At 34.3% G+C, this 25,330-nt stretch overlaps 1 protein-coding gene across 3 annotated transcripts; it reads left to right on the top strand.

Moving 5' to 3' along the window:
- LOC127856145 (uncharacterized) lies at nucleotides 1-25,330 on the top strand. 3 transcript variants are annotated; one of them, XR_008037873.1, is made up of 10 exons: nucleotides 1-180; nucleotides 13,395-13,543; nucleotides 14,346-14,473; nucleotides 15,458-15,564; nucleotides 15,841-16,035; nucleotides 19,309-19,449; nucleotides 20,220-20,355; nucleotides 20,570-20,677; nucleotides 21,598-21,791; nucleotides 23,959-25,330. XR_008037873.1 is itself a non-coding variant. In XM_052392183.1 (8 exons), the coding sequence occupies exons 6-8, from the start codon at nucleotides 20,637-20,639 to the stop codon at nucleotides 24,276-24,278; spliced, it is 555 nt and encodes a 184-aa protein (XP_052248143.1). In that variant the 5' UTR covers nucleotides 1-180; nucleotides 13,395-13,543; nucleotides 14,346-14,473; nucleotides 19,298-19,449; nucleotides 20,220-20,355; nucleotides 20,570-20,636; the 3' UTR covers nucleotides 24,279-25,330. The 3 variants fall into 3 exon arrangements, 1 of the variants encoding a protein (XP_052248143.1); XR_008037866.1 differs by having other exon boundaries at nucleotides 19,298-19,449; XM_052392183.1 differs by lacking the exons at nucleotides 15,458-15,564; nucleotides 15,841-16,035 and having other exon boundaries at nucleotides 19,298-19,449.

The raw sequence follows: 25,330 nt of genomic DNA, 5'->3' as shown, positions 1-25,330 counted from the left end.
TGTGTAAACTGGCGCAAATGTTCAAGAAATCGAAAAGAAATTTTCGTCAAAGAGTCGCGACAAGTGATTCTGACGCGGAAAAGAATCACATTGGATTCTACCGGAGCCGAAAGAGCAAAAGAAACACAAAATACCCAAATCTTCCTTCGTGCTGACTGCTGATTTTCGTCCACGAAGAAGGTAATACGTTTTCGCGACTTAGAATACCGGTTTATATATACATGTAGGTAGGTAAACAAACCAAGCGCTTGCTGGCTCTCCGGTCGTAGTTCGAAATAGGTCTGCATAGACACAGCAGTTACGGAATGTACCTGAAAATAAGCAGTGTAACATGTCCGCATAATAGGATATTTATGGTCAAAAAGTAAAAAAATATCCCAGACTTTCAATCTTGGTTAAATACTTATGATCATGTTTTTTCCTTGCGACACCTTCTTTCTTCTTCTCCTTCTTCTTCTATTATAATAATGGCTATGTTCAATACATATACATTATAGCCATGCGTGGGGGGTTAAAAAGAAATAGATTGATAGGTTTCCCAAGTTACTTAATCCACTCAGGAAAATCCTATCGACAGTGATAAAAAAGATGCAAAACCTAACACCTTAAGCCCTTAAGACTTAAATATATACATATACAACTGTGCATGTGGTGAGAATATTAGTCAAGTTAAAACCAGGATAAAAGCAGAAACATGTGATATAAGGAAGGAACACTGATGTAGACAGCACTGATTTAAATCCAGCGATCGTATCAGCGCTGACTACATAGATGAAAGTGTGTTCCATTGTACAACTGTTCTTGGAAAGAAAGAAAATTTGTGGTAATCAGCTGTACTTGGTGGTATTTGGTATGCCATGTGATGGTGATGGCGTGAGTGTCTAATGTATGGAGTGAGATAGTGAAGGGGATTGACGCCAACATGATTATGTACTATTTTATAGAACAAAATGAGTCTCGCTTGTTGTCTTCTTAATTGCAATGTATTCCAATTCAAATCCTTAATTATATTTTGTGACCGTGCCCTGTGTCTTGCTGTAATTATGCGTTACAAATTTGTCAGCTTGACGCTGAACATTTTCAATTTTATCAATATCTTTCTGATGGTAAGGGTCCCACACACTAGAGCAATATTCCAAGGATGGTCTAACAATGCTGTTATATGCCGCTGCCTTAGTTTCCATTTTAGAAGAATGAATGTTTCGTTTTAAGAATCCTAAGCTCTGGCTTGCTTTACTAATTTTATTTACGTGAGATGACCAGTTTAAAGTTGAGCTTACTTCAACGCCTTGTGTGCGGCTTTAAATAAATTGGATTATAAAGAGAACATTTAATATTCTCTTTAATACAATGGCATAATTGTTACACATATTTTTTCTAATTTAGCGGTATCTATTACAGTTTCATGCGAACGATATTACATGCTAACTTTCGTACAGTAGTGGTTTATCATTTGCATGCCATTGTTACTACATTGTACAAAATGTATGTGATACTTATTACAATAATGTGAATGTGATAGTATTACGTTTCCGCACTATAGCAGATTTTAAATATGCAAACAAATCTAAAGGTGCATGCAAGGTCATCATATTGAAATAATTTGTTATGACTTGAATAATCTAAAAAATGTGTACATTTCATCAAAAGGTTGAGTCCTCATAATGTAGTGTTTGTTGTAAGTTGAAATCTGTAAAATATTGTTTTTTTTAGTTATTGCTCAAAATATAAAGTCCTCATACTGCAGGGCTCTCGCTAGGTTAGGTTGAAATTTTCTTTTGCCACACATTAACGCCTTATTTTGCCACTTTTAAAAAATATGAGCCTTTTAGTTATATTTATGGCTGGAAATCTATAAAGAAAAAAATATATTTTTATGTTTTTTTTTGAAAACTTCAATTGTAAATTTTTAGGTCCCATTTTGGAAAAATATATACTTTTTTCAATTTGGAATTGGGCTGAATACAAGACACGATTTTTAACGAAAAAAAAAATGAACAGGCTGCATTTCAATTCTTTAAGACAAAAGTAAAATAAAACCATATGATTGTGATTTTTTTGTACATGTGTATTAGTATCTTACAAAAAATGTAATTAAACCAGTAATGTTTAGTATCTTTTTTCACTTCCTTGTAAATATTCAGCAATTTAATGTTGTATCAAATGTATACTTTGTTACAAATTTATATAAATATATATATATATATATATATATATATATATATATATTAAATCATTTAAAATCTCATTTAACATCAGCTATTCCAAAACCGACCTGTACACGAGTCCCTTATTTATTGGCAATTTGCTAGTGCCAGGAAAACAGCTATATTTTAGCAGAGGTTATCTCTTCCCATTTTCTCATTCTTGAGTGCCATATTAATGATTCATTTAAATTTGCAGAAGCATATTTAAATAGCACAACTTGTCAAGGCAATTAATCAAGGAATCATCTATGAACAATTTCAATGTCTAATGGCTCCTAACTTTCCATTTAAATTTTTAACTTTGCATGACCTGTAAATGGGGCAAACAATGCCAGAGACTGCTCTTTTGGCCTCAACATACAATTGACTTTAAGCGCCAGTTGTTTTTACAAATTGAAAGATTTTATCACCACTTTTCTAAAACTTTCGCATTTGGTGCCAATTGCGAATGACAGTGGGAGCCCTGATGCTGTAGGAGTTTGTTTGTTGTGAGTTGGATTCTGTAAAACATGCAAGTCCTCAAAAGGTTAAGTCCTCGTATTGTTGGAGTATATGGAGAGTCTTTATGAGTGGTATCAGCAAAGAAATTGTGTTAGTCAACAAATTATAGTCCTCATATTCACTTCAATATGAGTTCAAGTATGTAGGAGTTGTTGTAAACTGAAGTCTGTAAAGCATCCGTTTTACTCCTCCAAATGTAGTCCTCATATTGTGGGAATTGTTTTGTAGTGCATTATGCAAAATTCTTGTGTTAGTACTCAAAAGTTAAAGTCCTTATATTGTAGGAGGTGTTGTAACTTAAAGAATGTAACACACATACCTTACCTTAGCATTCTTGATTGAAATGCATAAAAAAGTGTGTAAGTATCTGAACATTATACCGGTCAGCTGCGAACACTCAATTTAAGATTGACCATCACTGTTTAGCCTTTAGCAACAAGTAGGCTTTGTTTCACATTACAAGTAGCATAAATGATTTGTATCCAGTTCAAAGCCCATGCCCCTCTGGACCCATCCATTAAAAAAGGTGTCTGGTGTATGTGTGGGTGTTGAATCATTGAACCTAAGCCACAGCATGTTCTCACAATCTTTTGTTTTCTTATTCATTATTCATGTTTAAGATACACACGCGACATTACACAAACCTATGGCCCTGTCATCAAAGTTTCAGGGGCAAAGGGTATGTTTCAACACTAGGGTAGCGGAAAAGGGACTAAGGCCAACTAAATTTAAATTGTTTTCTTTCCACGCTACGTTTAAAGTATCATATTAAAGACGTAAATACAATTACAGAGAACATAGTTTCGAAATTGTAAAGACGCAATATGATCATTGACTATGATGTATAGTGATCTGATTTGTTTTCATGATTGTAAAATAACAATGTTTCTATGATATATACTAGTTAAGTAAATTATGCAAAAACTGGTCAGATAGTCGAAAATTCTCACTGCTCAGATGCAACTTTTATAATTTTAAGTGTGTTATGCCTCTTTCTTTCTTATCATGCAATCTCCAAAAAAAATCTTTAATTAAGTGACTGATTTGGTATATTTTTTATTTAATGACAAAAATCTACAGTGGCATAAATAAGACATAAGAAATATTTTTTTAGCTGTATCTAATCAGTGCACCTGAGATAGCTATTACCTGGCCATGCAATAGTTATAACGTTTGCATGCGATTTATTAAGATTGCATGTAATAAGTAATCAATAATGACATATATTTAAACATTGGTTAAATTGGGTTAGGGGAAAAAAAGTAATGACTTAGTTTTCAGGCAGTGCTGCTTTGTTTTATTATGGCCTGCTCCTTAATTATTTTATAACAAAAAAAATATTCATGTTTACATTTTAACTTGGCTGAAAAATCTGGCAGATGTACAATTCTGTATACTTTTGTGTACATTCGGTTTGTTGGGAAAGCCTTCCTGACCAGAAATTCCCTTGAAGTTGATGTCAAAGCAATGAAAGCGTTATTGGATATTGGAGTCATTGGATATACTGTCTGTAAAGACGACACATTATTTAATCTCTTGAAAAGGTTTTTAGATTCATAAATGACTTTTAAAACTGTTGAATTTTATGTTATTGTAAATGGTGCCGTCTGGGTTTTGGAAAATTTGTTCAGTTTGATGTTGAGGAGACTGGTACATGTACATTACAGGGTTCTAAGATGTCAATTTTCTGAAGACATTTATTCTAGATGTACCCAGCTCGATATTTGCTTCACATATCAATTGCCATTGCTTTCCATAAATGGAAGTGGGAGGCTTTAAGCCATGTCTCTATGGCTGTATATATGTCCCAAAATTGGGATAAGTTCTATTTGACAGCATCATTAAGTGATGATGCAGGGCCCTTACTTCACTTTGGGTGATTGGGACTGGGGCCCTTAGAAGGGAGAATTTCGCGTCGTTTTGGGCAAAAAGGGAATTTTAGAAGATCTTTTCACCAACTTTTCAACACTTAAAAAAGCTATATGTTAATGTAATTTGCATAAATATACATGAAATCAAAGGTCAATAGTACGATACCAGCTGGCAACATAGGTATAAAAGTATTTAAAAAAATTAGGAGGGGGAATTTTTAGCTGAAAAAGGGGACAAAAGTATAATATTTTAAGGGGGAAATGGGTTCCAAAAACGAGGGCCCTGTGGTGACATGTTGTTTGGTGTGTTTAAGCATGTTCAATCACCACTTATATGTCACCACTTATTTATAGTCTTAAAGGGATCTTTTCACGCTTTGGTAAATTGACAAAATTGAAAAAAGTTGTTTCAGATTCGCAAATTTTCGTTTTAGTTATGATATTTGTGAGGAAACAGTAATACTGAACATTTACCATGGTCTAATATAGCCATTATATGCATCTTTTGACGATTTTAAAACCTAAAAATTATAAAGCGTTGCAACGCGAAACGATTGAATAATTTGGAGAGTTCTGTTTTTGTCGTTAAATTTTGTGAAACTACGAAGATTGCTTATATAAGGTATAAAATACTCCATGTATAATTACTCGGCGGAATAGCTCAGTAGGCTAAAGCGTTTTTACTTCAGGACTCTGGCAGGACTCCAGGGGTCACTGGTTCGAAACCTGGTCCGGGCAATGTTCTTTTCCTTTTTTTAATTTTATTCTTGATTTTTTACTGGAGCTTTTACGATCCAATGTTTACATTTATCGATATAAAGCATTTAATGAATAAGTTAAAAAATGCCAAAATCTGTGAAAAGGCCCCTTTAAAGCATTTTTTTTAATTTAAACGCAAATTTTAATATTACCTTTTGAAATGATAGAGACTGAGTGTGAGTTTTAAGAGCGAATTTGTTACACGAGTTTTATGAATAAATTTGCTTTCTTAATTATAAAAGAAATAACATCCATGGCAATACACATTTTGATCGAGCTATGTTGTAACTGAAAATCATAATATTTTTAAAATACATACTGTGTTAGTATAAAAACTTAAAACTGTAAGTAATCTGTAGGTTGTTTTTGATATGTTTGATAATGTTTTTCAAGGTTTATATAGAAAAATAGTTTTAAAAAACACAATAAAATATGATCTTAAATAAATTATAAAACAAAAATTCCCTCCCTTGTCTCATTTTGTTTGTTGAAAAAGTGCCTGAAAAACAACTTTATTTTTAGCTCATCTATTTTTTGAAAAAAAATTATGAGCTATTGTCATCACCTTGGCGTCGGCGTTGGCGTCCGGTTAAGTTTTGCGTTTAGGTCCACTTTTCTCAGAAAGTATCAATGCTACATGTATTGCATTCAAACTTGGTACACTTACTTACTATCATGAGGGGACTGGGCAGGCAAAGTTAGATAACTCTGGCGTGCATTTTGACAGAATTATGTGCCCTTTTTATACTTAGAAAATTGAAAATTTTGGTTAAGTTTTGCGTTTAGGTCCACTTTTCTCAGTGAGTATCAATGCTATTGCATTCAAACTTGTTACACTTACTTACTATCATGAGGGAACTGGGCAGGCAAAGTTAGATAACTCTGGCATGCATTTTGACAGAATTATGTGCCCTTTTTATACTTAGAAAACTGAAAATTTTGGTTAAGTTTTGTGTTTAGGTCCATTTTATTCCTTAAGCATCAAAGCTATTGCTTTCATACTTGCAACACTTACTAACTTTCATAAGGGGACTGTGCAGGCAAAGTAATGTAACTCTGACTGGCATTTTGACAGAATTATGTGCCCTTTTTATACTTAGAAAATTGAAAATTTGATTAAGTTTTGTGTTTAGGTCCACTTTATTCCTACAGTATCAAAGCTTTTGCTTTCATACTTGCAACACTTATTAACTATCATAAGGGGACCGTGCAGGCAAAGTTATGTAACTCTGACTGGCATTTGGACGGAATTATGGGCCCTTTATACTTAGAAAATTGAAAATTTGGTTAAGATTTATGTTTTGGTCCACTTTACCCCTAAAGTATCATAGATATTGCTTTCATACTTGGAACACTCAAAAACTATCAAAAGGGTACAGTAAAAGGACAAGTTGCATAACTCTGGTTGTCATTGTTACGGAATTATGGCCCTTTTTTGACTTAGTAACTTTTAATATATTGTTAAATTTTGTGTTTCAATCCACTTTACTTCTTAAGTATCAAGGCTATTGCTTTCAAACTTCAAATACTTTCATGCTATCATGAGGTTACTGTACCTGGCAAGTTGAATTTTACCTTGACCTTTGAATGACCTTGACTCTCAATGTCAAATTATTAAATTTTGCTAAAATTGCCATAACTTTTTTATTTATGATTAGATTTGATTGATACTTTGACCAAACTACTCTTACCTGACATACCACAATAGACTCCACCCAAACCGTCCCCCGTGCCCTCCCCCCCCTCCCGCCCCCCCCTATTTTTTTTTTTTAAGATCATCTCACAAATGACCACCACACCCTCACACTATACCCCCACCCCACCCCCCCCCCACCCCAATTTTTTTTTTTTTAATTTTTTTTTTTTTTTTTTTTTTAAGATCATCTCACAAATTACCACCACACACCCTCACACTATTCACTTTTTTCTCGCTTTTTTGGAAGTAAATGTAATAAATGTCCACAACCCCACACTATACACCCCTCTTCACTCCACCCCTCCCTCCTTTGTGATTGAAAATGAGAGTCCCTTCACCTTTAAAAAGAAAATAGATGAGCGGTCTGCACCCGCAAGGCGGTGCTCTTGTTAGCTTTAGCTATCGAGTGCATACAAAATAGCTATCATGCGTGCAACAAGTAATATTGTGTTAACACAATTATTACATGTACTATCGGGTTCTATTAATCCACATAATACCTACAGTCAGTGACCTCTACAATATGTTTGTATAGGTACCTGAAATATTAAAAATGTGTGCCTGGCCTCTAAAGGTGCTTGTTAAGTCATCATATTGAATGATCTCAAACAATACAAATATGTGTATATTTTATCAAAAGGTTTAGTCCTCGTATTGCATGAGTTTGTTGTGAGTTGAAATCTGTAAATTATTGGTATTGGGATTATTCCTCAAAATGTAAAGTCCTCACACAGTAGGAGTTTGTTGTGAGTTTGATTCTGTAAAACATTTGTTTGTCCTCAAAAGGTACATGTAGTCCTCTTATTGTATGAGTAAATTGAGAGTTGTTATAAGTTGTTTTCTGCAAAGCTATTGTGTTAGTTAAGAGATTGTAGCCCTCATATTGTAGCAATTTAATATGAGTTGAAGTCAGTAAGACATCTGTTTTATTCAACAAAATGCAGTCCTTGTATTGCGAGAGATGTAGTGAGTTGACATCTGTTAAGCATTCGTTTTACTCCCCAAAATGTAGTCCTCACATTGTAGGAGTTGTTTTGAAGTGAATGATGCAAACCTCTTGTGTAAGTACTCAAAAGGTAAAGTCCTAACATTGTAGGATATTTTGTAACTTGAAAATGTAGCAAACATACCTTATCTTAACATTCTTGTTAGATCAATACTGCAAACAAACAATATTTTAAGTGTGTAAGTATCTAAACATTATACTGGTCAGCTGCGAACACATTTCCCTTTTGCAACAGTCCCAACATGTTTATATGTTACCTCATCTCTTAAGTTACGAATGACAATCACGGTTAAGTAAGTTTAGAATTGATTAAAATAGGCAGCGTAATTGGGAAGATGGATAATTTAAACATGTACAGCATACTTTTAACAAAATACTGCCCCAACACATCTCTAAATAACTGTTCTGTTTCTTAATGTATCAGATCTGTATTCATCCAGATCGAATTCATTTGTAAAATGATAATCTTGCAGTATTTAACAGTCATGTGACTTTTATACTATATGGTATTATTAGATGCATTTGACTATTTGGAATAGCAAAACACCCCACATGTCAAGAATTTATTCCGACATACTTGCAGTTTTTATTGCCATTATATAAAGTTAAAAATTATTGATTTATAGCGTGACATAACAGTGTGTTTTTTCATCCAAACTGGGGCTGGTATTCTGCAACATTCTAAATAGAAAAAAGGATAAATTTTTCCCAAATATGACCTAAAAATTCAAAATGAAAGGTTTAAAAAATATATTTAATTTTCGAATTCAACATTTATCCTATTAAAGGGGCCTGTTCACGTTTGGGTAAATTGACAAAATTGAAAAAAGTTGTTTCAGATTCACAAATTTTCGTTTTGGTTATGATATTTGTGAGAAAACAGTACATGTGTAATTCTGAACATTTACCATGCTCTTAAATAGCCATTATATGCATCTTTTGATGGTTTAAAAACCTGAAAATTATAAAGCATTGCAACGTGAAACAAATTAATAGTCGGAGAGTTCTGTTGTTGTTGTTATATTCTGTGAAACTACGAGGAATGGTTATATAAAGTATAAAATGCATCCGACATTGTATAAAGGATTGCCGAGAGGTTTAAATGGGAGACTTTTTACTCCAAGACTCAGGGGTCAGTGGTTTGAGCCCTGCGGAGGGTTACCTTTTTTTGCATTTTAAAATTTTATTCTTGATTTTTCCTGGATAATTTAAGATCAAATGTTTACATTTATCAATATTAAGAATTTAGTGACAAACTTCAAAACATGCCAAAATCTGTGAAAAGGCCCTTTTAAGCCTCAAAAAGGCATCCTCACAGTTGAGGTGTGTAGGGTTATAGTATGTAAAACAATTGTAAAACAAAAGTCCTATAGTATAGTTGTTTTGACAAAAATTAAGTAAAAAATATCCTGACTGTCAAGTTCTATAATTTGTTTAATTGTCTGAGCTTTTGTGACTTGAATAATATGTAAAACATATTATTTGTCATTGGAAAAAAGTTCTCATGGTAGGAGTTGGTTGAAAGCAATAAATGTGTGAAATCAAGCCAAGGTGATGAAACCTTTGTAAATGAATACATTAAAAAAATACTTTGAGCCTGCAGAAAATCTTTTCAATTAGCCTGCAGATAAGCTTTCAAGGATCATGTAGATAAGCTTGTCAAACTCATTTGTAAATACACTTTAAAACAAAATTGAGGCATGATTAATTGAATTAAAATATTAATAATGTCAAGAAGCAAAGTTTTAATCAAACATAATTTGATTCATTTAACATGAACATTTTGGACAAACAAAATAGAGAAGTTTGCTTGTTTTGAACAAATTATAATTGTGTAGAATAATATTTTTACTTGCACCTACTACTTAAACATGTAAAAAAGTTAGAGAAACAAAAACAAAGAGCAGACCCTGAAAACAACTACCTTTAAAATGTACTATTTGCTGTTTTTTGCAGAACCCCTAATGTTCAATTCTATTTGAAGCATCCTAAGTTTGTGTACATGCTGATGAGCCACTCAAGCTGAAACTTATTTTAGACTCTTAAGTTGATGGTACTAGTATAACCGGGTGCAGGATCAACGGGGTTTTAAGGGGATTACATATGGGGTAGACATAATATAAACACACAGTTAACAACTTTATTTTTGCAAATATCTCAAGTTTTAAAAATAAATTTGCAAAAATCTTTAGGTCATAACAGACAGTTTCAAACCTATTTATTTTAGCTTGCTTGCATTGAAAGCCTCAGACTCCTTAAAATGCCGTTTCCCAAATGCTGAGTCCGTTTCCTGGACTAGAACCACTACTTGGTGTCTTTATGGGAGATTTAAAAAACGCTTCCACTGTGGGTATTGAACGCGTGACCTCTCGGCGGACAGGCATCCATTACACCATGGGGACCTCATATATGTGATATCCATGGAAAAGTGAAGTTTTTAGTATAAATTGGAGTTTGTTGTTACATGAATTCTGAGAAACACGTGGGCTAGTCATCAAAATGTATAGTCCTCATTATGTAGGACTTTGTGAGCTTATTAATAATTTCCATACAACATTTGCATTCGTTCTCAAAAAGTGGAAACCTCTGTTTTAAGGAGTTTTTGTGTGTGTAAACTTTTCAAAAACTTGTTAATCCTCAATTGTTAAAATCATGTCCATTGTAAACCGGTTTCAACACCATATGAGTTTAATTGACCGTAGAAAGACAAACCAAGATGTTTTCATCTGGGGCCTGGTTGCTTGTTTTCAGAAGTTCGTTTTTTTTCGGGTTCAAAGCAATGCAGGGCAAGGAGATTAAACTGCAGGGCGATTAGATTTAGGGCCTTCTTGCCACGCAGGGTGACTGGATCTGGAACAGTGATTTTTTATTTATTTTTGTTACAGCCTGTGCCATTTAGATTGGGAAAATTAGCGCGATAAACCATGAAATTGGGAAAAATAGCGCGATAAACCATGAAATTGGGAAAAATTGTAAAAATGATTATAAGAACAGAATTAAAATTATTAAAGTATGTTTGACAGCATTTTTATATTATAAAGTGCTAATTTAATGTGTTCTTACAATGAAGTCAATGTTAAGTTAATATCCTTCCACATGCATATTGAACTTGCAATAATCTATATAGATTCTTGATTATACCATTTAATCATAACCTCTTTAACAGTAAGAATTTAATTCAGTATTTTTTTAATTAAATATCATATGGTGAAAACATGAACAAATACTTAAAAAAAAACGCTTTAGTGGTATTGCTATGTCAATGATGTATTAAATGGAGTTAAACTAATTTATTTCATTTCTTTACCTTTCAACATCTTGCACTTGACATCCTCTGTTAAATGCTATTTCGGTAAACTGTAAAGCGTGACAAACATAATAAAGCAGAATATGCATATGAATCTGATTATACACAGAATTACTAACATATAAATTATATCATGTTTGTCTCTTTCCATTTTCGAACGATACTCATCTTTAGGTAGACTTATGCCAATTTCCCAACACTGATTTCCGTGATGCACATTCACTGTGAAGATTTCTAATAAATATTTGTTGTTTTTATCTCAACATTGTATTTTGCGTTAATGGACACACGCATTAAATTATTCCGTAATAACCATATGATATCCGTTTTTAATTTGAATGTCATTAATCATTTTCGCCGCTCATCGCAAATTTCTCCTCTGCTTGCCGCCATCTTGAACGTGTGTAAAATAACAGGCGTTTACAATCGGGATACATCAACTCTCGTCGGTATCCTCCGCAATAATGAGAGAGATGTGGATAGTAACGTAAAATTGTATTCGGCTAAATTCGCGAACAATACGTAAGTTAGTTGTCGTTCGGCGACGACTCGACAAGCTCGATCGGCACTCGTTCGAAAATTATTGATAAATTACATTTTAATCTTATTGGCTTTATGAGGAAAATTTTGTCTTTTTTGGGGAAATTTTAATCAATTTTTGGGAAAAGACGTCATTTTTTGCAATTGGGAAGCAGCCGACTATCGGCTGTAATTTTGGGCAAAAAAAATCAATGCTGGAATAATCTGTAGATGCCTACCATGTTTATTTTTTTGTGAGTTGAAACATATGTTTGCAATGTCGAACAAGTTCAAATGTTTTATAATTATATTGTGAAAGTTTGTACATATTTTGTGTTCCAGCCCTAAGGTTGTGATTGATTTTGTTTTTAATTAAAATCTAAAATTAGTGTGTTGTACATTGATTTCTGTTAAACAAGAGTGTAAGTTATCAGAAAGGAAAGTCCTCATATTGTTGGAGTTTGTTGTGTTAAAGGGAAAGTCCTCATATTGTTTGAGATTGTTGTATATAATATTATGTAAAACAAGTGTGTAAGTCATCCAAAATGAAAGTCCTCATATTGTTGGAGTTTGATGTATGTTGAATTATGAAAAAACTAATGTGAACGTTATCAAAAGTTAAAGTCCTCATATTGCTTGAGATTGTTGTGTGTTGAATAATGTTAAAAAAGCGTGTAAGTAATCAAAAGGGACAGTGCTCATATTGATTGAGTTTGTTGTATGTTGAATTATGAAAAAACATGTTAAGTTATCAAATGGTAAAGTCCTCATATTGTTGGAGTTTGTTGTGTATTGACTAATGTAAAACAAAATGTGTAAGAAATCAAAAGGGACAGTCCTCACAGTTCATGATTGTTGGTGAGTTCTAGTATGTAAAACAATTGTGAAACAAAAGTCCTCCTATACTATAGTGTTTTTTTTAATTATATTAAAAGTATCCTGAAAGTGATATTCCTTAATTTGTTTAATTGTCAGAGTATTTGTGACTTGAATAATATGATAAATATTTTCTATGTCATTGGAAAAAATCCTCAATGTAGGAGTTGGTTGAAAGCAATAAATGTTTGAAATCAAACCAAGGTAATGATTACCATTTGTAAATAAATAAATTAAAAAATACTCTGAGCCTGCAGATAAGCTTTTTCCAACTCATTTGAAAATGCACTATAAAACAAAAATTTAGGCATGAAAAATGGATTTAAAATATTGATAATGCTAAGAAGCAAAGTTCACATTTAACCAGTCTTCACGCTAACTATAAGCCTGACAGCCCGGGACTGGGTAAATGTTAATCGGGCTACTAGAAATTAATAATTTATATAGTTGGGCTATTGGATTTTTTGTCTGTTTCTAATAAAGCATCATATGCCGGGCTAGTGGTTGAAATATATTACCGTGAAGACTGCATTTAACATATATTATCTCATTTAACATGACAATTTTGGACAAATACCCTGATATAGAGAAATTTGCATGTTTTAACTCTGAAAACAGCTACCTATTTAATTTACCTTTTGCTGTTTTACAGAGCGTCCAAAGGTTCACCTGACCACAACTCTTTTCGGAGTGTCTGAAGTTCGTGTACGTGCTGGGAAGCCACTTACAATGAAACTGGGCATTACCGGTTCTCCAACTCCCATTGTCATCTGGGCTAAAGAAGGAAAACCCATTCCAAGGGTAATTATCTATTAGTATTTAAATCTTTGGGACCAGTTTAGTGTTTTCAATTATATTAAACCAGTAACCCATTCAATATGTTTAACCATTTCAGAGTGAAACAAAGGTAATTGTACATGTACTTACCTAAACGGTTTATAAATAATACTTAATCCACTGACTTTCTAATTAAAATGTGTTTTTTGTAAGTAAAACGTATCCTTCATCGTTGTACATGTATGACATGCACTTCACATAAAATAAATATTAATTATATGATGCCCGTTGTTAATGCTATGGTTACTTGTCATTTCTGCTAAGCTTCGTTATTTCTTTTTATTGTCTGCCATCTTAGAAGCACATTTTTTGTGCAGCGCCATGTAAAATCGTATACAACCGCCAAAGTTCGCGACAACTCGAGAAGCTCCATTGACGTTGGAATCATTCTCGGATTTTTTATATTTTCTTCAGTGTTCTTATGTCGGTTGATAATGATACATTATTTGACAAGAATTACCTTTTATTTCCGGAAATATCAGGAACCATTAATCAAGAAATAATGTTGTTTTGAAAACTGCAAAGGGGTTGCAATCTTAGGAAGCAAAAAATATTGGACAGTAAGTCTGGCGCTCATGCATTTCACTTTTGGCTTTTTGAAATATTTGTCGGCAATTTCCAACGGCCAGACGGGCATTTACCATGTCTAGGCTCTAGTTCTCAACTAACCATCAAATATTAACAATTTGCAAACCTATCTTTACTTCCATTAGCTGCAACACATGTTATTGTTAGTCAAATGTATTTTGGTTGACTTATATTGTAGGCTCGCACCTCATTACTATACTACACTAGAGCTCCCAAAAGCAGATCATGGTGACACTGGAAACTACCTTGTGACTGTTGAAAACGAACATGGCAGAGATTCTGCAGATATTCCGGTCTTAGTTATTGGTATGTTAAATTTTGCAATGTCTCAATAGCAAGTTCAAGTTTCTACACTGGCAATTGTCAAAAGCAACAATAAATATCTAAGTTGATAAAAAATTAACAAACTGCTAATAATTTCTCTATCAAAGATATATTATTTATTTGCATAATATGTCTTGTAATGCCCCAGGTAGGGTGGCATATAGCAGTCGAACTTACTGTCCATCAGTCAGTATGTGTGTATGTCAGTATGTGTGTATGTCAGTATGTGTGTATGTGAGTCTGTCCGTCCGTCCGAAAAAAACTTTTAACGTTTGCCATAACTTTTGCATTATTGAAGATAGAAACTTGATATTTGGCATACATGTGTATCTCATGAAGCTGCACATTTTGAGTGGTGGAAGTTCACGGTCAAGGTCATCCTTCAAGGTCAAATGTCTAATATATGGCGTCTGTCTGTCCGTCCAAAAACTTTAACATTGGCTATAACTTTTTCACTATTGAAGATTGCAACTTGATAATTGAATGCATGTGTATCTCATGGAGCTGAACATTTTGAGTGGTGAAAGGTCAAGGTGAAGGTCATCCTTTAAGGTCAAATGTCAAATATATGGCGTCTGTCTGTCCGAAAACTTTAACAATGGCCATAACTTTTTTAATATTGAAGATAGCAACTTGATATTTGGCATGCACGTGTATCTCATGAAGCTGCACATTTTGAGTGGTAAAAGTTCAAGGTCAAGGTTATCCTTCAAGGTAAAATGTCAAAAAAAAATTCAAAGCGTTGTTCTCATGGAGCTGCACATTTTGAGTGGTGGAAGTTCAAGGTCAAGGTCATTCTTCAAGGTCAAAGGTCAATAAATAAAAATATTTCAAAGCGGTGCAATATGGGGCATTGTGTTTCTGACGAACACATCTCTTGTTGTAACCATAATTGCTGTGCTAGTGTTCTGTGTTGTTACTAATAGCCTCTTCATAAAATTAACAAATAGTCAAATTGTTTTGCAGACAAGCCTGGACCCCCGGACGGTCCTTTGGAGGTCAGTGATGCGTTTGCGGACTCCTGCCAATTGGCTTGGAAACCACCTCAGGACAAAGGAAACTAACCAATAATCGTTGAGTCTTATTAATTACAATTTTTATTCTTTGATTAAGGCTTGTTTACCATGAATACAACTATTGAAAATGAAATTGTTGTTCTTGGGCATATTTTGTTTAGAAATCATTTTCAATGATTTAAACTGAACTTATTTAATGACAGAAAATATATTTGTGTTAGTGTTTGACACAACAATATATCTCTTAAGTTACCTATTTCATTCAATTGAAAACAATATTCAAGTTTTAGATGTTGCCACGTAAACTGATTATGGAATGTACTCTTGATTTAGGTTACACAGTAGAAAAATTCCAGGAGGGCTTGTACTTCTGGTAAAAGGTGCCTGGCATGCCGATGTGCAAGTCCAGAATAGTCACTGGACTGAAGACTGGAGTCAAGTTCAAGTTCAGGGTCATGGCTGAGAACATATACGGAATAGGAGAGCCCTTAGAGACAGATTTCCCAGTGTTAGTCAAGAATAGATTTGGTGAGATAATGCTTTTTTTCTAGTCAGTGTTCACAAATTCCGTTAACAAATGTCTTGTGTAGTTGTTGTTCTTTGTGTCCTTGGAACAATTCAGCTCCACATTCTAGTATCCATTTGCTTTCTGTATTTCTCATGACCCAAAAGGGAGGCATATAGTAACTGCATTGTCAGTCAGTCTGTCCTTCCATCCATCCATCAGTCTTGCTCTCTTCATGCGTGGAGTATAACTGAAAATATTGAAGGGATTTTCAAAAGGTGTAGTCCTCAGTATGTAGGAGATTGTTGATAGTCCAATTATGTAAAATTGTGTATATTTCTAGCCCTCATGTTGTAGGGGTTGCTGACTTGTGTGTTTAATAACAAAACAAATAGTTTTTATGCCCCCATTACATAGGTTCTGGGGGCATATTAAAATCGCACCGTCCGTTAGTTGTCAGTCAGTTAGTCAGTCCGTTAGTCCGTCCGGTTTAGTTTCCGCTCAATAAGTCAAGCAATTGTCATCAGATCTTTACCAAACTTCATGAAATTGTGTAAGGCAATAACATCTGGGTCAAGTTCGATAATCTGCCAAATTGACCTAGACACTCTTGAGTTACGGCCCTTGAATCATCATAAAATTGGGTTTTTCTTGTTTCCGCTCAATAACTTGAGCAATTGTCATCAGATCTTCACCAAACTTTTGAAAATGTGTAAGGCAATAACATCTATTTCAAGTTCGATTCTCGGTCAAATTCACCCTGACACCCTGACACTGCTGAGTTACAGCCCTTGAATCATCGTAAAATTGGGTTTTATCTGGTTTCCGCTCAATAACTCTAGCAAATACCAAAGGATCTTTGCCACTCTTCATAAAAATGTGTAAGGCAAAAACATCAAGGTCAAGTTCGATATTCGGCCAAATCGACCAAGACACTCCTGAGTTACGGCCTTTGAATCATTGAAAAATTGTGTTTTTTCTCGTTTCAATTCAATAACTCGAGCAATTGTCATAGGATCTTTACCACACTTCATAAAAATGTGTAAGGCAATAAGATCTAGGCCAAGTTCGATAATTTTCCATATTGAACCAGACAATCTTGAGTTACGGCCCTTGAATCATAAAAAAATTGCGGTTTTTTCATGTTTCCGCTCAATAACTCAAGCAAATTTCATAGGATCTCCGCCACACTTCATGAAAATGTGTAAGGTCATAAATCTAGGTCAAGTATGATAATCAACCAAATCGACTAGGACACTCCTGAGTTACGGTCCTTGAATCATCGGAAAATTGAGTTTTTGTCCTTACGTTATGAAGTTGTGCATGTTGGATTATTATTGTCCTATATCAAAATTGAACTCTTTTTATATTCCCCCGGTAGGGTGGTATATAGCAGTCGCACTGTCCGTCCATCTGTCTGTCCGTCGCACTTTTGCGTTTAGGTTTAAAAAATGCTCATATCTTCTATGGCGCTTCAGATGTAACCTTCATATTTGGTATGCATGGGTATATAGACAAGGGCCTTTCCATACGCACACAAATTTTGACCCCTTTGACTTGAACTTAGGGTTCGCGTTTAGGTTTCGAAATCTGTGTTTAGGTTTCGAAAAAGCGTTTTTTCGGGGCATATGTCCTCCGATGGAGACAGCTCTTGTTAAATCTATTATATTAGCTTGCTAGCATCAAAAGCCTCAGAGTTATTGAAATGCTCTCGAGTCCATTTCCAAGACATAGAATCAGTACTTGTGTCTTTATTGGAGATCTAAAGAACTTTCCCACAGTGGGTATCGAACACGTGACCTCCCAGCAGACATCAATTACACCACGATGACCTCATATAGTATGTGATATCCATGGAAAAGTGAAGTCTTTAGTAAATATTGGAGTTTGTTGTGACATGAATTCAGAGAAACATGTGGGCTAGTCATCAAAATGTAAAGTCCTCATAATGTAGGACTTTGTGAGGTAATGAAGAATTTCCATACCAAAATATATAGTCCTCATTATGTAGGAGTTTGTGAGTTGATTAAGAATTTCAATACAACAATGTATAGTCCTCATTATGTAGGGGTTTGTGAGTTTATTAATAATTTCCATACAACATTTGCCTTAGTTCTCAATAACTGGAAACCTCCGTTTTAAGGAGTTTTTTGTGTGTAAACCTTTTAAAACTTGTTAATCCTAAATAGTTTAAATCATTTTCATGGTAAACCGGATTCAACACCATATAAGTTTGATTGATTGAGGAATGGCAAATCAAGATGTTTTTATTTTGGACGTGGTTGCTTATTTTCAGAAGTTGTGTTTTTTCAATTTAAATACAATGCAGGGCGAGGAGATTAAACTGCGGGGAAATATGGTTTTGAGGCATTCTTACCCTGCAGGGTGAGTGGCTCTGGAAACATGTGTGGATGCCTGCCATGTTTCTTGTTTGTGAGTTTAAACATGTTTGCAATGTCGAACAAGTTCAAATGTATTTTAATTATATTGTGAACTTTTGTCATCAAAAGTCATCAAAAGGGAAAGTCCTCATATTGTTGGAGTTTGTTGTATGTTGAATTATGAAAAAACTTATGTGTAAACATAAAAACATATCAAAAGGTAAAGTCCTCATATTGTTGGAGTTTGTTGTGAGTTGAATTATATAAAACAAATTTGTCAGTCATCAAAAAGGAAAGTCTTCACAGTTTATAATTTTTTAAGGCTTTAGACAAAGTATGTAATACCATTATAAAACAAAAGTACTTATAAAGAATGTATTTTTGTTATAAAAATTGTGTTTAAAAAAATATTGAAAGTGAAGTTTGTTAATTTGTTATATTTTAAAGAGTTTTCATGACTTAAATAATATGTTGAACATTTTATTTGTTATTAAAAAAAACTTGTTTTAGGAGGTGGTTGAAAGCAATAAATATGTGAAATCAAGCCAAGGTAATGATAACCATTTGTAAATGAATACATTAAAAAATACGTTGAGCCTGCAGATAAGCTTTTCAAACTCATTTGTAAATACACTATAAAACAAAAATTGGGGGGATGTAAAATGGATTTAAAATAATGATAATGCCAAGAAGCAAAGTTCGCATTTAACATAATTGTCTCATTTAACACGACACTTGTGGACTAATACCCAGATAAAGAGAAATTTTCTTGTTTTAATATATTTGTGTAGAAAAATATTTTGATTTGCACCTACAACTATACTAGCTAGAGAAGCTTAAACTTGACAAAGAGCAAAATTTGAAAACAGCTACCTATTTAATTTTCCTTTTGCTGTTTTTACAGAGTCCCCAAAGGTTCACCTGACCAACACATCTCTTTCTTGAGCGTCTGAAGTTTGTGTATGTGCTGGGGAGCCACTTACAATGAAACTGGGCATTACCGGTTCTCCTACTCCCACTGTCATCTGGACCAAAAAAGGAAAACCCATCCCAAGGGTAATTATGTATTGATATTTAAATCTTTGGGACCAGTTTAGTGTTTTGAATAATATTCAAATTGTTTCGCCATTTCCGAGTGAAACAAAAGTAATTGTACATGTACTCACCTAAACAGATTAAAAATACTACTGATTATTTCTAATTAAAATATATTTGTGTATGCAAAACGTTCCTCCATCGTTGAATGACACGCACTTAACATTAATAAATACTAATTATATCATGTCTGTCATTAATTTTATCGTCAATTATAATTTTCTGAGCCTCGTAATTTGCTTTTATTGTCTGCCATCTTGGAAGCACATTTTTTGTGCAACGCCATGTAAAATCATATACGACCATGTGGCGGGCTTTTCTGCATTCCCGACAACTCAAGAAGCTCCATTTATTTTGGGAATCATTACCAGAATGTTTTGATGCTGCAGTGTTCTAATGTCGGTTGTTAAGATATATGACGAGAATTATCTTTTCATTTCCGGAAATATCAGGAACCATTAATCACGATATAATGTTGTTTTGAACACCCGCAATGGAGTTGCAATCTTTGGTATCAAACATTATTGGACAGTAAGGCTAACGATCTTGCATTCACCTTCGGCCTTTTGAAATGTTTGTCGGCAATGTCCTAACGGACAGGCATTCCCCATGTCTGGGCTCTAGTTTTAAACTAACCATCAAATATAAACAATTTGCAAACCTACCTTAACCTCCATCAGCTGCAACATATTTTATTATTAGTCAAGTCTATTTTGGTTGACATATTGTAGGCGCACACCTCCAACACTAATGACTGTACTACACTAGAGCTCCTAAAAGCACATCATGGGGACACTGGAAACTACCTTGTGATTGTTGAAAACGATCATGGCAGAGATTTTGCAGATATTCCGTTCATCATTATTGGTATGTTAAATTTTGCAATTTGTCAGTAACAAAAAAAAACATTTACCAGTTCAGTTTTATGCTGTTTGCACATAGCCATTTTCACTTTGCTTCTAGCGGGAAAGGGTTATATGCATAAAATGTTTTGTTTGTTACCATAATTTCCGTGCCAGTGTTCTGTTTTGTAACAAATAGTCTCTTCATAAAATTTACAAGTAGTCTAATTGTTTTGCAGACAAGTGTGGACCCCCCGAAGGTCCTCTGGAGGTCAGTGATGTGTTTGCGGACTCCTGCTGATTGGCATGGAAACCACCTCAGGACAAAAGAAACTTACCAATTATCGGTAAGTCCTATTAATTACAATTTATATTCTCTGATTTAGGCTCGTTTACCATGAATACAACTATTGAAAATGAAATTTTTGTTCTTGGGCATATTATTCACCCGGGAAATTTTCGGGGAGCATATAGCTGCCAGTTTGTCCTTCCTTCCTTCTTTCCTTCTTTCCTTCCTTCCTACCTTCCTTCCTTCCTTCCTTCCGTCACACTTTGTTACAGTTTGTCATTGCGACTTTGATATTTTACTGATCTCTTACATATTTGGCATGTAGGTACCTTGCATGAAATCTCTACCTTTAGATGAGGTTTGAGGTCACTGTGGTCAAGGTCACAAAGGCTAATAATAGATTTTTCCGTCACACTTTTGTTACAGTGTCTCATTGCTCCTTCAATATTTTACTGATCTCTTACATATTTTGCATGTAGGTACCTTGCATGAACCTCTACCTTTTGATGAGGTTGAGGTCACTGTTGTCAAGGTCAAGGTCATCGAGGCTAGTAATAGATTTTTCCGTCACACTTTAGTTACAGTGTCTCATAGCGCCTTCAATATTTTACTGATCTCTTACATATTTGGCATGTAGGTACCTTGCATGGACCACTACCTTTGATGAGGTTTGAGGTCACTGGGGTCAAGGTCACCGAGGCTAAACATAGATTTTGTTAGGTGATATTAACACATAGATTGACAAAGCGCATCAACGGGGAGCATCCATCTGTTTCACTGATATTCTTGTTTTGTAAAGAAATCATTTTCAATGCATAAACTGAACTTATTTAATGACAGAAAATAGTATTTGTGTTAGTGTTTGACACAACAATATATCTTTTAAGTTACCTTTCCCTATTTCAATCAATTGGAAACAATATTCCAGTTTTGGATGTTGCCATGTAAACAGATTAATGGAATGCACTCTTGATTTAGGTTACACAGTAGAGAAATGCCAGGAGTGCTCAGACTTCTGGGAAAGGTGCCTGGCATACCGATGTGCAAGTCCAGAATAGTCACTGGACTGAAGACTGGAGTCAAGTTCAAGTTCAGGGTCATGGCTGAGAACATATACGGAATAGCAGAGCCCTTAGAGACAGACTGCCCATTGTTAGTCAAGAATCGATTTGGTGAGAAAATGCTTTTTTCTAGTAGTGTTCATAAATTCAGTTAACAAATGTGTTTTGTAGTTGTTGTTATTTGTGTCCTTGGAACAATTCAGCTCCATTTTCTAGTATCAATTTCCTTGCTGTTGATTTATGAACCCAAAGGGAGGCATATAGAATCGTCAGTCCTTCCATCAATGCATCAGTCTTTCCCGCTTCTTGCATGGAGTAGAACTGGAAGTATTGAATAGATTTTCAAAAGGTGTAGTCCTCATTGTTTAGGAGTTTGTTGTGATTCGAAATATGTAATCATTTGTTATATTTCTAGTCCTCCTGCTGTAGGGATTGTTGACTGTGTGTTTGATAACGAAACACATATGTGTGATATCCATGAAATATTGAAGTCCTTAGTATATATTGAAGTTTGTTGTGACGTGAATTCTGGGAAGCATGTGTGCAAGTCATCAAAATGTATAGTCCTCATTTTGTTGGAGTTTGTTATTTGATTTTTATAAAACATCCTCAAAAAGTGGAAACCTCAGTTTTAGGGAATTTGTTGTGTGTTTACTTTTGTAAAACTTGTTGGTCCTCAATTTTTAAAAACATTTCCATGGTAGACCTAAGAAAATAATTCAGTTATACAGCTGGGGACAGGTTTAGACATGCCTTTTGTGGTGAGTCGTGGTTATGGGTTTTCGTTATAAGTACCGTAATTACTCATAAGTTTCCAAAAACCTTAAATTTTCTGACATCCCTAGTTTTAGCAATTATTATTCTTTGGAAGCCCAGATTGTCATCTACAATTAATGACTCGTACAGCTGAATTTCGTCTCAAGGTCAAGGTCACAGTGAACACTTGATAATTGTACATATAACTAATATTAGATATTGAGTGTATATGTTTGTGTCGGGCTCATGGTATAGGTCTTCTTTATGCATGGAGATAATTAAGTGTGGCACAAATGTTCACCATCACCATCAGATGTGTCTTGAACAAGTTTAAGTTCCCTTGGTTCAGATCAAGGTCACACTTGAAGTACAAATGTTTTATAAATCTTGAAATTATTTCAATACCTGTCGGTTGTGTCCAGAACAGGACATTGAGGGAATTTGAAGTTGTAGTGCGTAATAGATGGTGGACATATTTTGATATTTTATGTTTACTATGATCAGTTTCACAGACAAGAATCATTTCACTGGGCTGAATTAGTCACTTATAAAATGTAAATGAAGTTTTCAATCATGGAAGGTTTTATGTAACTTTGAGAGTATCATTTCATGACATATAGTTATATGAGTATATTTATGCATTTCATGATCATGTTTCTTGAGTAAAAGCTGAATATTGTGTTAATATTAAAATGTGTTGCAGGTAGTGCCTTCCACTGACAAGTGACAAGAATAATTGTTCACAATAATATGAAGGGGCATGGGCTTGTTATTAATTGTTCATCCAGAGCAAAACACATCTTATTTGCTTCAAACTTCAAACTTATACTATTAAGCAGCCATAATTAACACACTAGGTATCATCTGGAATGTTAGCAGTAATCTTAGCAAATCAATATATTGGTGTAGAAGTAGAAACAAAACAACATGTACTAGTTCTTTTCTTAAATAATGAGTCCCTTTTGGTGATTAATTTTGGTGTCTTGTTTAACTCAAAGAGTATTGCTACTAAAGTGACGAAACTTAACCAACATACTATTATCACTAGCATGTAAAAATGTGCACAAAAAAATGCTGGTCATATTTTTAACACAATCATAATAATGGCCCTATTTAGGAACAACGATACACTCTTGAAAAACTGATCATATTATAGGGACACCTGCAGCAGGCAGTTTGGCCTGCAGCATCAAGGAGAACTATGTTAACTCTTACTCATAAAGGTTTTAGTTGTATCATCATGAAACTTGTTGATAAAATCTGGGCCAAGTTTTATAAGCAGTCAGATACTACTTTTAATCCTATCATCAATCGTGGTCAAAATGTTTGTGGGCATATACTCTCAGCCAAGTGAAGTGCAATAACCTGAAGCACTTTTAAATTACCCTTGAATTACCAAAAAATGTACCAAATTAATGTTCTCTAACTAAAATAGGCTTATCATCTTAATCCTTGTGGTATTCCTTTCCTATAGATACAAGTTTAATTAATTGTTAATTAAAAAACTGTACTTTTATTGTAGAGCCGCCTGCCAAGAAGACAGTAATTTGGAAGAAGATTCTGAAGAAGATACACCAGTTGTTGATACAGTTGCTCTGTCCACAGCTACAACCAACAAGTCCAAACCCACAACCAGCCAGTCCAAAGCCACAACCAGCCAGTCCAAAGTTTCAACCAAAGCAACAACCAGCTTTGTCGGAAAGAAAGCGCAGAAAAGAAAAATGTGGTCTGTTGAAGAACAAGCTGCTGTTGAGCGACAACTGGGAAAATATCTTCACACTTCAAAGCTGCCAGATAAACACGAGATTGAGGAGAGCCGAAAAAAAGAACCTGTATTGTTGAACAGACCTTGGCAACAAGTGAAAAGCTACATTAAAATATGTAAAGTTTCAATGCAGAGAAGATTAAACAGTGCAAACTAAACAAGCTGTGTGTTTTGTGTCAAGCCAGCAGGGGTGAACTACTGGTTTATTTCCTTGAAAAGCATGCCTTAGTTACAAGGCTTATTGTGTATAAACATTCATCACTATTTATCTTTTGTTCGTATTTTACATTAACATTCGACCTTGTACTCATGTCCTTCGGATTTTTTGTTGCGCATAATCAAAAAGGATAAATGCTAGGAATGAAACTTTACAAACATTAATATCCCAGCATGAGAACTTATTCCCCTGTGTATTTTGGTCCTTTTTTCTACATAATTGGAGTTATGAGACAACTGGAATATAGGGGAATCAGTGTCCTTAGGACACGTGTTGAATTGTTCTTTTTTATCTTCATTTTATATGCGTGATGTGCTCACATAAAGTTTTGTTTTATTTTTGGGACTGCTTTTCATGTGAGTCCAATTTCTGTATTATCTACATGTAGTGCTCCATCAAGGCCTTAATGGAAGGTTGCCCCGCCCTTCCTTTCCAATGATTTGTAACTTGATTTGTAACATTATTGACAGTGTGTTATGGCGCATATGTAGTAGCAGCTGTTTTTCTTAGTATAAATTACTTTTTTGGATTTGTGTTGCATATTACTCAAAAGGATTTACTGCTAGAGTAGTATACATATAAATGTATTGATCAGCATCTGCACTTTTATTATACGCTTTTGTAACAACAGGCATGTTCTTTGTTAAATTTATTTTGCAAAAGTACAACAAACCTTTAACCCACAATGGTATCTTTAAGCAGCTTTTAGCTCCATATTTTGAAGAAATGGCTTTTCTTCTTGCCCCATCTTCAGCCTTTGAACTACATGTAGCTTAAAGTTAAAACTTTTTCTGTAAGCTAGTTTCATGTGATTTCAATGTCTGTATTATCTACATGCAGTGCTCCAGCTAGGCCTTAATGGAAGGGTGTCCCGCCCTGCCCTTCCGAAGTCCCGCCCTGCCCTTCTGAGGC

The sequence above is a fragment of the Dreissena polymorpha genome, chromosome 1 (assembly GCF_020536995.1).
Source record: "Dreissena polymorpha isolate Duluth1 chromosome 1, UMN_Dpol_1.0, whole genome shotgun sequence".
Lineage (NCBI taxonomy): Eukaryota > Metazoa > Mollusca > Bivalvia > Myida > Dreissenidae > Dreissena > Dreissena polymorpha.
Note: the sequence above shows the minus strand (reverse complement) of the source record. Positions and strands in the feature narration are given on the sequence as shown.

Coding starts and splice junctions, on each gene's coding strand:
- LOC127856145 (XM_052392183.1), top strand. CDS start 20,637: ATGGAAACCACCTCAGGACAAAAGAAACTTACCAATTATCG. Junction 20,678..21,597: donor AAGAAACTTACCAATTATCG/GTAAGTCCTATT, acceptor CTCTTGATTTAG/GTTACACAGTAGAGAAATGC. Junction 21,792..23,958: donor GTTAGTCAAGAATCGATTTG/GTGAGAAAATGC, acceptor CTTTTATTGTAG/AGCCGCCTGCCAAGAAGACA.